This window comes from Petaurus breviceps, unplaced genomic scaffold (genome assembly GCF_028583685.1).
Source record: "Petaurus breviceps papuanus isolate PSGF00001 unplaced genomic scaffold, PetGlider_PUasm1.0 189, whole genome shotgun sequence".
Classification (NCBI taxonomy): domain Eukaryota; kingdom Metazoa; phylum Chordata; class Mammalia; order Diprotodontia; family Petauridae; genus Petaurus; species Petaurus breviceps.
The window spans coordinates 6,755,684-6,769,534 of NW_027185809.1; the positions used below are offsets into that span (position 1 = coordinate 6,755,684).

General features: G+C 36.3%; 3 protein-coding genes across 4 annotated transcripts in view; all 3 read left to right on the plus strand.

The window, feature by feature from the left end:
• The window catches only part of SEC24A (SEC24 homolog A, COPII coat complex component), a 67,129-nt gene extending 63,534 nt beyond the window's left edge, over positions 1 to 3,595 (plus strand). For both annotated transcript variants that reach the window (XM_069091857.1, XM_069091858.1), the window contains exon 23: positions 340 to 3,595. In XM_069091857.1, the coding sequence (XP_068947958.1) occupies positions 340 to 454 (115 nt within the window). In that variant the 3' untranslated portion in view covers positions 455 to 3,595. The remainder of the gene's footprint in view (positions 1 to 339) is intronic.
• CUNH5orf24 (chromosome unknown C5orf24 homolog) overlaps positions 1 to 13,851 on the plus strand; it is a 228,599-nt gene that overhangs the window by 2,871 nt on the left and 211,877 nt on the right. The window lies entirely within an intron of this gene.
• The window catches only part of PCBD2 (pterin-4 alpha-carbinolamine dehydratase 2), a 290,006-nt gene continuing 281,188 nt past the window's right edge, over positions 5,034 to 13,851 (plus strand). The window contains exon 1 of the mRNA XM_069091866.1: positions 5,034 to 5,039. Coding sequence (XP_068947967.1) covers positions 5,038 to 5,039 — 2 coding nt within the window. The 5' untranslated portion in view covers positions 5,034 to 5,037. The remainder of the gene's footprint in view (positions 5,040 to 13,851) is intronic.

The window sequence follows — 13,851 nt, forward strand, 5'->3', positions numbered from 1 at the left end:
AGTTAAATAATATTACAAATGTTAGAAATGTTTAATATTTAAATAACTTTACACGTTTTTGCTAGCATATTAGGCCTGAGTGTTGTAATACCTATTTCTTTAAGTCATGAGATTTTCTTTATCATGAAATTGTTACTCAGGAAAAATTCCTTGAGTTCACAAGGTCTTGTGCAACTCTGTCTCACTTAAATCCAGATGTTCACAAGGTATAATAAATGGTACTCATTAAAATACTTTAAATGGCATGTGCTAGATGAAAAGCTTCTTTATAATTATTGTTACTGTTGTTTTTATCATTAATAAATGAAATCTCAAACAGTTTCTCATTTTATTCCTTAGGGATGAGAGTCCAATGAAAGCAGCTTTCCTCCAGTACATGGTAGAAGACAGAACAGAATCTGCCTTATCATATTATGAGTTTCTCCTGCATGTACAACAGCAAGTGAATAAATGAACAAACGAAGCGTGTGGATCATCTTTTCCCAAGGAAAATCACCAGAGTTAAGAACACTTGAGCTTGTATTGTCCTCTTTTAAAAAACTTCTTGTTTTAATTTTGTGGCCTAGTGTGATGGTTAAGAATTTTCACTGTGATTTCAACTACAGCAAATAATGGACCACAAAAGAAAATCGAACATGCATCTAAAGATACTGTATTTTTCAAATCAAAATATATCTAAATATGATTGGGCACCTTTTTATTTGCTGCAAATTATGTTTAAGTGGTTGTAGATTGAAGTAAGTTAAAGATAATAATGAGGCAAAGTACATTTTGTAAAATAAAGACTTCTTTGTTGCTCAAAATGTATATTATTTTTTTTATTTTTGCTGAATTTTTTGCTGCTACAATTAAAACCTCACATGACTAAATGTTGCAGGGAAGTTATCCACTGATAAGACCTTTAAAAAATAAAAAGTTTAATCCACTTATAAAGTAAATGGATATTTGAAAAAAGGGTTATCGTGTTAAATAGAAATAATGTTAACTTTTTCTTAGTTCAAGAGGGAAATATGAAGTGTAGTATATTCAAGTTTTAAATCCATCAGTATTCTTTATACTTGAAGGACAAAGCCCTGATGCAGCAAAAACTTTAATTAATTAAGTATTTATCTGATTTGGCTGCAGTGAGATTGGACTGTATATTCAGCCTTGTTCTGTATTGAAAATAATCTGAACTCAGTAGGCATAAATACTCTTGTGATTTTTTTTCCTAATAAGGGGAAGGAGTAATCCCTGTATATTAGAGACATGTGAATCTTTAATGCTCTTGATCCTTTGTGAGTTATTTTTTGATATGTTTCTAGTTTCTCTTGTATTTCATCAGCTTTATGGCCTATAATGAATAATAAAAATAATCTTTTGATGAGATGTGAGTGAATGAAAGAAATGAAGTGTTAAATATTGTTTCAAATGCACCAGAAACTTTTTTTGGGCGGATGAATGATGAAATTGGAAATAGTGCATAAATAATTTTATTCTTAGAAATGAAAATCTCGGGGTGGCTAGGTGGCGCAGTGAATAAAGCACCAGCGCCGGAGTCAGAAGGACCTGAGTTTGGTTCTGGCCTTAGACATTTAACACCCACACAAAAAAAACTAGCTGTGTAACCTTGGGCAAGTTACTTAACCCCACTTGCCCTCCAAAAAGCAAAAAAAAAAAAAAAAAAAGAAATGAAAATCTATTAAAACTTGAATGGATTATGACTCAGTGGATATTTTTTAAAGTTCTCAAATTTTATTTAGTGAAACTAATTTTTTTAAAAGGCCTGGTTTCAGGACTTGCTCAGAAATGGTGGGTTTCAGTTTAGCAAAGGCAACGTTAAAGCCAAAATTGTTCAAGATATTTTGTTTACTTAGTTAACATGCATCAATATATTTAAAATGCAGCGATAAATATTAATTTAAAGAATCTGGCCCAAGGATTTTTCACAAATTAATCTTTCCTTGTGAGTAACAAGTCATTAGTAAATGATGTTTCCTTTTATTAATACCCAGCAGAAGCTTTTTATATTAATGGAATATAAATGTGTTTACAATGTTGACCTAGGTTGATTACCAAATGAATAGTAATAGTTAAGATTTATATCAATATGAGCTGTACTTAAATTTAACTGAGTTGCCTTGGTACAAGTTAAAAATAGATTTTACCTGGGAATAGAGCTGCTATTTTCAGTTGGATCAGAAAAACTAAACATATTTGTGTTATTTCTAAAGAAACCTATGCCATCCCCTAAGTAATGTCAGGCTCTATTCTCAGTGTTCAAGGCCATTATACTGGAAGCTTTGTGAAAGTTGTTACCAATGTGTAATTTACAATTTTATTAATTTGGGCGTGTAGTAGCTTTCAAATTACAACAATACATGTTTTATTTTTCCTTTGTAATAAAATTCATTTCATCTTATCATGTGTTGACATTTCTCAAAAGAACTAAAATTCTTATAAAAATAAGAATTGCACATTATTTTTATTTTTTAAAACCCTTTGAGAAGTTAAAGAAGAAGCTTCCAGGGTGGGAGGTACGTCCTTCTAGGGAGAGAAATCCTCCTTGTGCCTCAAGCATCCCTACAGTGGGAATGGTTCCTATTTGCTCAACATGCTTCGTTAGCATATTTCACAAATCTGCTTATTTTTTTTATTCTTATTTTAGATATTGTCTAATTTATGTGTCAACTAGAATAATTATAACTTTCAATCCATGGGTCATATTGAATATTCAATTTAGTCCATGTTTGGTCTGTAATTTTTATAAATGGTGAATGAATGAACCCTCTTGGAAGTAGAATGCTTTTGGAAATGTTGATATTTAAGTAATTGTTCTTTGCAATATGAAATTTTCCTTTTTAATTTTATTCTCAGTAGTGGGCTCATAACCTGCTATCTCATCTTCTATTACATTTTGATGTAAAACACACCAATATTTACACAATGCCATATTTTTCAACATAGCTGTAAACCATTAGAAATGCTTGCATTTTCTATAGCTCTATAACTGCTAAAGGTAACAGGCAAGAGCAAGTTTGTTACCTATTCCTGAGCAATTACAGTCCTACCACAGCAAATGCACTCTATTTTTCTAGTTTCTGGGATTTTTTAAATAATATATCTATAAGTTTGACTTACTAGTATTCAGTCAAAAGCAGTAATCTTAATTTGCATATATTTTCATTATTTTTAATTTAATATATTGAGTCTAATAGACTGTTCTGCAATAATTAGAATAAAATTTATTTTATTCATTTAACAGTAATCAAAGATGCATAACAGCTATTATCTAGGGGACCATCAAATGTGATTTTATGTTTTTGTTCCATATTACAATGTAATCCTTACAGTAAATTTTAATTTTGTAAAGTAGTGTATAATATTGTAACATTAAATTCTTGTCCTTACACCCGAATATGTATCGTTCTTCAGTGTGACGTGTCCATCTGGCCCCTTTGCAACGTTAAGAGCCAAGATTTACTTGTCCTCTTTTTTTATAGTTTGTAATTTTCACTGTAAAAAGAAGTCATTTGTAACACATGCAAATTCATATTTTATCTGTACTGACTTACCAATTTGGCTACTCAATAAAGTTAATTGAAAGAGCTTATAATAGATGAACCAATCATTTGGACTAATAGTAGCACCATACTGTAAAACAAACCAATCTGAGTTATCTTACAGTATGTTCTATGCTATTATATTCATGGGAAACAGGAACTTTAAATCCTACATCTAGCTTTGGGAGTTAGACTGTTACTTCCCATTGACACTGAATATATAGAAGCTTTACAAATATCATTTGTAAATGAGAACACCAACTACCTCAGGAATGTTAGGATGAAATAAAAATTGTATATAAAAGTGTATTGGAAACAGTAGTGTGACAGTGGCTTTGTTTTTTCCCTTAAATGGATTAATTGGGCCATCCATACTTCCACTCTCCATAAAGAGAGAACTTAGATCGTGGATAGATCTTCCTCACTGGAAGATTACCTTTTAGCAATGAAATTGCAGGTTGGGACAAACAAAATTAAAATACAAAAACGTCCATTTTACTCTGAAAGGAATTAGAATTCTTATGTAGGCTTTGCATACTTGCAAGACAAAAATGTCTTTCTGTATTCCATACTTTGTTACTCATTGTGGAATTCAAAAAAAATCTACACATTTGTTTTTTAAATCCATATTTGGAGTGAGTGGTTTAGAATCTAAGGCTTCAGCTCTGAGATAGTTATTTTTGAGACAAAATTTAATTATGAATAATTTTATGGTTCTTGTGAGAAACACTCTTAGTTGGTGCAGCTAGGTGACAATGAATAGAGCACTGGTCCTGGAGTCAGGAGGACCTGAGTTCAATTTAACATTAACATTTACTAGCTGTGTGACCTTGGGCAAGTCACTTAACCCTGCCTTCTCCCCAACAAAAAGCAAAAAAAAAAAAAAAATAGTCTAGGAATAAACAATATTCATCGGAAAGCCAGGAAGGTTTTCAATACATTTATTTTACATTTGTGAGCCCTTTTATACTGCTTCCATTCAAATTTCCCGCCTTGTTTTCCATTGGCCATGTGCAACCTACCAAGCTGCTCACTGTTATGCTCCCCTCAAACGGTTCGTCAGGCATTAGTTCAAGCCTCTAACCCCCTACCTGATCAGAAGCTGGGCTCTGGTAGATCACAGATCAGGTAGATTAGAATCAGTCACCTCCGACCCACATTCTGCTGTCACGCAAAGATAGGAGCACTTTTACAAAATTCTATGGTTTCCGCACAATTCCTCATCTTTTATTGAAATTTTTGTTTCCACATCTTCAATACTCCCTGACTCTCTTTCTCATAGGAATGCTTCCCCTTATCCTTTTCCCCTTTAAGTAAGATTGACGCATTAACAAATTTCAAGGGGGCAGTCCCCTTTACTAATACAGAGACCCAAAACAAAATAACAATAATCAGTTGTCCCTTTAAGATTCAGAAGTCTCTTCTCACATAGCTGTCTGGTGGAGGGGACATCATCTGATGGATATTCTCTGGTCCTTGTGGCTCCATCTCAGCCATCTTGTAGAAATCTGCTTTTTTTTATGGCCATTCTCCTACAAAAGTGACCTTGGAACAATTTTAAATTACCATTCCTAATCTTTATACCCTTATCATTCTGACAAAATCAAAATTGGAACCTTGGCCAATTGTTGGCCAAAATCTTGACCCTGTTCAAAAAACTCACATTACAGCCCAGTTTCTTTTTTTTTGGGGGGGGGGGATCTGTGACTTCTTTTATTTGGTTATCATCTCCAGCAATACAGATTGCAATCTGTTCATGCCTGCCTATCCTTTGAGACTCCATCATGTTCCCCAGAAGTTCACTATGAGGGGGTACACACCAACTGATGGGGGCCTGTCCATCTTTGTAATTCTTGACCATGTTCAACATAGTGGGGTCACAAGTTCATGACAGGATGTTCACACAAGGTAAATGGGACTACCCGTACTTTGTAACTTCTTTTTAAAATACATTTATATTTTCTTTTTCAACATTCACTTCCACAAGATTTTGAGTTACAAATTTTCTCCCCATCTATCTCCTATCCCCCACCCCGAGAGCAAGCATACTGAATACCCCTTCCCCCAATCTGTTAGAGCCCAGTTTCTTATACTCCACATTAACCTATTAATTTCTCCACCAGGAGGAGAAGATTTCACTAAGTAATTAATAGATTCCAGTACATACATAAATACATTAAATAATCAATTTTAACACAGTACATACCAAGTCATAAAACAATTCCGACTTCTGGTCATGTTATTATGCTTCTTTCAAAGCATTTACAAAACAGACCACAAACCATTTTTCTTTTAACATTAACTAATGGTAACAAAACTGAGACAAGTGTGATATTAACTAGGTAATATTCTCACAAGCCTCTGATCTAACTATCTCCATACTATTACAAAGAATTAAAGGACCCTGACTCATACAGGAATATATACTAGTAACAAATATCAAGGCTAAATAGCTAGTTGTTTGGGCTAAAATCCTAAGCCTAATAGCTCAATCTTATAGTCACCTATGTCAACCTGAAAGTTTGGTTACAGGAGGCAAATAGACTAGGTGATATACATTTATATCATTTATTCCCTTACAGCTAGCAGATACAGGAGCAGCTAGGTGGCGCAGTGAATAGAGCACCAGCCCTGGACTCAGGAGGACCTGAATTCAAATGTGGCCTCAGACACTTAACACTTACTACCTGTGTGACCTCGAGCGAGTCACTTAACCCCAATTGCTCTGCCCTCCCCAATCAAAAAAAAATAAAATAAAAAAACCAAAGCTAGCAGATAGGTGCTGCACTGAGCCAAAACATTAAGTTCTGAGTGACTAATACAAGCCCAGCATACCTGAGCCTTCCTCACACACGCCTGTAGGAAAGGGAAGAGAAGCCCCACTATTCAGCCCTGTCTGGTCTTTCAAGCTGCTGACACAGGAAAGGGCACTTTTAGAGCAAAGCAAAGCAATCTGATTAGTTCAGGCTTTGGCCCTCATCGGGGTTCAAATATTGTCACCTAAGATGTTTGAAAATCAATTATTTAATAGATTTGTTATTATGCTTACAAAACTTTTGATTATAAAAATTTACCATTAAGAGAATAGGGACAGGGGCGGCTAGGTGGCGCAGTGAGTAGAGTGCCTGCCTCGGAGTCAGGAGGACTTGAGTTCGGATCTGGTCTCAGACATTTAACACACACACACACACACACACACACACACAAAACCTAGCTGTGTGGCCTTGGGCAAGTTAGTTAACCCCAATTGCCCTCCAAAAAGCAAAAAAAAAAAAAAAAAAAGAAAAAAAAAAAGGAAAAAAAAAAAAAAGCAAAGGAATAACATCTCCCCAACTCCATGTCAATTACAGGCAGAAGGTATGTCAAACTGATGGGGTACCTGGGGTCTAAATCATTTTATAATAACATCAGTCTGTAAAACCAATTTGTAAAATCACGTTTCCCTTTCCCAGCCTCAAACTCTGCCTCTTCCCCCTATCCACACTCTGTCTAGGCAGCAACTTGTGACTATTTTGTCCTATCTTAATCTCCTTGTGTCTCCTCTGGTCTGGCCCAAATCTCATCTCCAAGTTGAACTATCTATGCACTGAAGTCACAAGTTCCTCTCAGTCAGCCCTAACTTTTATCTATGCACTGAAGTTGCTTACAAACATCTGGTCAGCCCTGAAAATGGCAGCCCTGCCCTTTAAAAGTAAAAGCCTGTACCCCTCTCACTTGCAGTGAAATGCCCATGGCCTCATATACTAAGCCCCTGTATGTGACAAGTTGGGAAAATTACTGAATTCTTCCTAAACTCATACGTGCTTAGCCAGGAGCCCCTCTCTTGTGAGAAACAGACCTGGCCATACTTCCTGATAAGATGTCAGAATGATCCTAGACTTCTGGGTCTCACAATAAATCAGGGTAAAGACCATACAACTGTCCAGACCAAGGCCTGGCTACGACGGATGTACTTATCTACCATTGTCAGACTAACTTTACTTCCCACAAGACTAACTTTATTTCCCACACCTAATTTTGCAGGTTTTTTACTTTAAATATTCCCCCTTTCCTGATGGTCAGGGCAGCTCTCCTAAGGTTTCCTTGGGAGACTGTCACTGGCCAGCTCAATAAAATGATGCTCAGAATAATTGGGTTGGCTTGGGTCATTTCTCTCAATCAGTCCATTTCAGCAGGTCCCCTAAGGACTCTTGCCTGCTTCTGTAGAAGCCTAAAAATAAACTTCTACAACTCTCACTCCAATTAAGCCTGAGACCTTGAATTCTTTCCAGATGCTATTGCAGATTTTCTGGTCTTAGATAAGATCAGAGTTCCTGCTGAACCTATTGGGAGCCATCCCTCATCAAAACTACAAACTGCATTATTGAACCAAGCCCAAAGACTGCCAGGTGTCAATGAGGTAATTAAATCAAGAGACTTCTACCTCAGCACATGCGGGAAAGCCTTTCTCCCAACCTCCCCATGAGATCACCCTCTACAGTTCATAGATTCACCTTTGCTGGGTCACTGGCTTCATGAATCAGTGGCTCAGATAGCCTTTCTTGATACCCACACCTGGAGTTAGACTCAGAAAAGCAGTTAGTTAACAGTCCCATCAAATCTTAAATAACAAGCTCCAATAATCAGCTTCAGATATAACTATAACCTCATATTGGCTAAGGAATATCTTTAAAGTGAGCCTTAAGTGCCAGCATGTATTTCTATACTTCTTCTAGTTCATAAAACCAAATCTCCCATTAAGATCTTGTTATTTCTCTAATAGATTTTTATCTGTTTCCCAAGCTTCTCTATCTTTCTCTGACCATGGTTGATCGGGAAGAATGAGATATCATGGGATGAATTCAAATCAAAACAAAAGTATTCCACAAGTCACCTCCAAGAAACTTACACTGAAATTCTTTTCCCCAAACTGAAGATGTCTCTGATTTAGTCCCAGTAATTAATTCAGTCAGTTGTAAATACCCAATTGCTCTTACATCACTTTGAACTTCATTTTTTTTTCTTTTTGGAGGGGGGAGGGTGCGGCAGTTGGGGTTAAGTGACTTGCCCAAGGTCACACAGCTAGTTTTTGTGTAAGTGTCTGAGGCTGGATTTGAACTCAGGTCCTCCTGACTCCAGGGCCAGTGCTCTATTCACTACCCAACCTAGCCACCCTGACCTTGAACTTTAAATGTATCACTTAGTCTATAGGATATTTTTTTTGCATTTTGGAGGGCAAACATTGCTTCAAATTCCTTATTTAATTCCTTATTTACTCTCAAAACCCCTGGGGAATGCTAAAAAGACTTTAACCTCAAAAGCTTAAAGGGAGGGCAGTGAACTAAAAGCCCCTAGTTTATTCTGTAACCTGAAGGTGCCCTGAAGTCATCCTCTCCCTTGAACCTTAAAATTCCTTGTCTCCCCCATCCTGGGTCATAAAATTTCCATTGTCTCCTTTATTTTGTGCCATCCACCTTCCTCATCCTGTCCTTAATTTCTTAACCCTCTATATAAGCATATCTCCCAAACATCATTGTCCCACCCAAAAACTCATAAAATTCACAGAGGGTTTGAATGTAAAATTCATTATAATCACCAATTTTCTTTTAGCAAAACAATGTTAACTGAAACTTCATTCTTAAAGCAAAAATAAACCTTTAAACATTGGAACTCACTAAAACTAATTTGGTGTGAAATGTCCTTAAGTAATATAAATTCCCAAAATATTATAACAAACTAAATTCCTAGTTGTTACAAAATCATTTGATATCACCAGATTCGTTAGTCAAAAAGGAGATTGTTTTTATAAGCCAAGAAGAATTAAATTAAATTAACCTTATCATAATAACAAAGTTTACCAAGCCTTTAAGAATTTACTCAATGTCTTTAAATATATCACTAGAAATTAATTACATTCTGGAATTCCATATACCTCCAAATTAGCCTACTATATCCTTAGATGAAACAGGCTTGAAAAATCATACCACTATCTTTTCCCAAGGATTCTCATTTGCTCAATAGAAATTCTACAACACAGCAACTTTTGTACAGAGTTCATAAGAACTTTAGGTTACTTAACAGCTTCTTATTAACATTTAGATAAGCGAATTTGCTCATAACAACAGAACTGATAATTTTTACAAATTTATTTACTTTTAGTTTACAACATTCAGTTCCATAATCCCTTGAGTTTCAAATTTTCTTCACCTCCCTCTCCTGCCCCTTTCCCCCCCATACAATCAAATATAGGATCTACAAATACCTTTGATGAGGGATGGCTCCCAATAGGTTCAGCAGGGACTCTGATCTTATCTTAAGACCAGAACCTGCAATTCAGTCTGGAAAGAATTCAGCTCAGCCTTACTTGGAGTCAGAGTTGAAAAATTTATTTTTACGCTTTTACAGAAGCAGGCAAGAGTGCTTAGGGGACTTATTGCAAGTGAAAGGGGGCACAGGCTTTTACTTTTAAAGGGTAGGGCTGCCATTGTCAGGGCCGACAGGATGGATGTAAGGGAACCAAGGCTAACTTGTGACTTCAGTGCATAGATAAAAGTTTGAGTTTAACTTGGAGATGAGATTTGGGCCAGACAGGAAGAGACGTGAGGCAACTACAAGAGGGCTAGATTAAGCAAGGACAAAGGAGTCACAAGTTGCTGCCTAGGCAGAGTGCGGATAGGGGGAGGGGGCAGAGTTTGAGGATGGGAGAGGGCAACGTGATTTTACAGACTTGTTTTACAAATTGATGTTACAAAGTTTTGCAGACTGATGTTACAAATATAGATCCCAAGCACTCCATCATTACTGATGTTACAAATTGGTATTACAAATTGAGTTTACAAATAGATTTTACAAACATAGATCCCAAGCACCCCATCATTCGTTTACAAATAGATAGCCAAATCTATCAAAGTTAGTCATCACACATAAGATGCATCTGTAATTGTGTACAAAGTTCTCCTGGTTCTGCCCTCCTCACTCAGCATGTTTATATGTGTTTCTCGAGATTATTATGAAGTCGACCTTCTCCTCATTTCTTAAAGCACAATGGTATTCCATTTCATTTATATACTAAAACTTGTTCAGTCATTCCCCAATTGATGGGCATCCCCTTGATTTCCAATTCTTTGCCACCACAAAAAGAGCTGCTATAAATATTTTTGTACAAACAGTTCCTTTTCCCACTTGTATGATCTCTTTGGGATACATCCCTAGAAGTGGTATTGCAGGGTTAAAAAAAAAAGCACTTTTTTATAGCCTGATAGGCATAGTTCCAGATTGCTCTCCAGAATGACTGGATCAGTTCACAACTCCACCAACAATGCATTAGTGTTCCAATTTTTCCACATCCTCACCAGCATTTATCATTCTCCTGTTTTGTCATCTTAGCCAATCAGACTGGTGAGATCTGGTACCTTAGAGTTGTTTTGATTTGCATTTCTCTAATCAATAGTGATTTAGAGCATTTTTTCATATGCTTTTAGATATCTTTAATATCTTTAGATATTATTAATATCTTCCAGAGCTAATAATTTTTACCAAATCCCACAGTTTAGAAATATGCAATGCCCTAAACATTATTATGTATTTAAAACTTGCTTCCATTCCATTAACAATTTAGGTGAATGTATTTCCAAATCACCTTGCACAGGAAATAAACTATACTATACTTATGCTAACTACTGCATACATTTTCATGATATCCAAGATTTCAGATGAATAATCTGCTATCATAGTAAATATCAGCAGCATTATCACAATACAATTTAGAAATACAGAAACAATAAACTTCAAATGACATTAACGGCATTTCCAGATTATCATATATAGAAATTATTCCACTTACTATTTTTGGTACTTAAAAACCATTTCAAAGTTATCAGGTGTGGAATAATTACCTAAAATTAGGATATTGTGTCTAGTATATGCCAGTAGAGAAATCCAATGACCTTTTAAAATGAATTTGTATTTTAATTACAGAATCTATATACATTTGAAAAATAGTAATTAATATGTGAGAATACAATGTATAACAAAATGCTCATTTTGCTTGGTGTTTAAGTTCAGAATAAAGGAATAAAATAATGTATATATGTTAAATGGTCTGCAAAATCTACATGTTCTTATCTATTATACTTAACCATGTTACTTTTTTTGGGGGGGGGGTGAAGGGTCTAAGCCTGTGACTACATTGGAGTAGGAGGTGAGTAGAATAAAAAGAAGTGAAAACTTCTCAGGTAATATTCCAGAAATCCAAAAAGAATTGTAATAAAGCACCAAAGACTTAGCAGCCTGTAATGCCAAGCAAAGGCAATTTCCCAAGGCTCAAACTACCAGCATAGGTGCTCTCCATTTTATTCTGTGAAAAATTAAGAACAGAGAGAATCAAAATATAGCATCATTCAAAATACAGCACTTACCAAGTGTAATTCAATCAAGTACTACCCTCCCCCTGGACATTACCTTCATTTAATCAATCCAAAAGACCCTCTTCTAAGTACTACTCCACCCCTAGGCTGTATATTCATTTAGTCAACCACAAAACCCCTCTTCTCAAATGGAGATTAGTTTCCAATTATAACTAAAGTACATTCATTTGTTCAATCACAGAGCACAAAAAGGTCAAAAGTTCCCCACCCTTGGATTACAGGTGAATAGGCCATCTACCCCAGAGTTACAACAAGCTTAAGCACAGCATTTAATACCCAAAGAGAGGTCTTTTATTCATCTTGACCCGAGGCAAGTTCTCAGCAATCTTTGTTCCTGGGGAGACAAAGCTTAGCAAGGCCACAAGATACATTGCCAGTGTCTTCATTAATTCATTCTCTGCCTGCAGAACAGTCTCAGGAGCTCTGAACCAACAGCCAGGTTCCAGAACCTCTGCAACAACAGCACTGTCCTTCACCAGTGGACAGAATTCACTCACTGTCTGCAGAACAGTCTCTGGAGCTCTGAACCAACAGCAAGGTTCCAAGACCTCTGCAACAACAGGACTATCTTTCACCAGTGGACAAATCTGGCAAAACAACATCAAAATAGGCAAAGTACCGGCAAAACAGCCATGTCTCCTCAGTCCTTGGCAGCTCTGGGTGGCAGCTCTCAAAAGTCCTGGGCAATTCAAAGTGGCCCTCAGCAATCCTCTCAGTCTCTCTCTGCCTCCAAGGTGCTGCTTCCAAAAAGTTCTTCTGCCTCTCTCTTTTCTTGTGTCTCTCTAAATTTACATCACCAGCTCCTCCCAGTTCAGCACTTTCTTTTCACATCAACAAATCCATCCCACAAGTGGGATTCACAAGCTCTGGATTTTAGCACAATCAATCCAAAAACCAAGCCAATACAGGGAGATCTTTAAATTCCATTACTATTACACAGCCTGAGCTCGCAGCCCAGGACTTGCTTTACTTCCTTGGTCATAAGTTGAAGTTTTTGCTAAGCTTACTTAATTCATAGGAGGAGAAAGCACAGACCCTGAAAATTTAACCACAGGCTCAAATGTCCCAGACTTGTTTCCACTGACCACCATCTAACCTGTATAAATATAAAATTGGAAATCCTGCTTTGGAACTATGGGCAGGTCCTAAAATCCCCATGATTCATAAAATATTGTCTGCTTTCATATCTATATTGATATTGTTAAAACATTTATCTTCTGCTTTCATGTCTAAATTGGTACCAATGACATATTTTGTCTGTTTTCATGTGTGCTAGATATGTACCTTCTGCTTTTTCATATTACTGACATTTCCCCTGCAATGCCAGCAGATTTTTGCGATTAAGATTGTGAGCCTCAGTTCCTAATTAACAGGAACAGGAAAGAATGGAGGGGGAAGGATGATTTTTTGGGTACATAACCAAGCTTTGTATTTTGTATTTTGCCTCTCGTACCAGACTTCCTCTGGTAGTAAGATTGCCCTTCTTGAAAGAAGAAATACTTAAATAAATCCTTCCTGTCTCTACTTGGAGATATCTCTGCTTATTTTATTTTGGGCAAGGGTCATCTTGTCCCACACAGGGGCTACACGTGTACAGTGTGTAAGCTCTTTCCACTAATACAGACTTGCAATTAGTTGGTAAGTAGTCTTGGTTTTCTGAACCATTGAGAGTTTATAACTTGCTTAGGTCACAACATGGTAGTGTAAGGGATGATTGAATTTATTTCCACAGAAATTATATGAAACCTAAGAAGTCAAACTGATGGCAAAACTATTGTAGTGGAAGTTGAATGGGGAGCGTTAATCATCATATCTAAAGGTAGGCTCCTTTCCTTTGTTCTGAGAAGGTCTTTTCCAGCATATCAAAAGAATGTCTAGGCCAGGTGCCACTCACAAGGGATAAG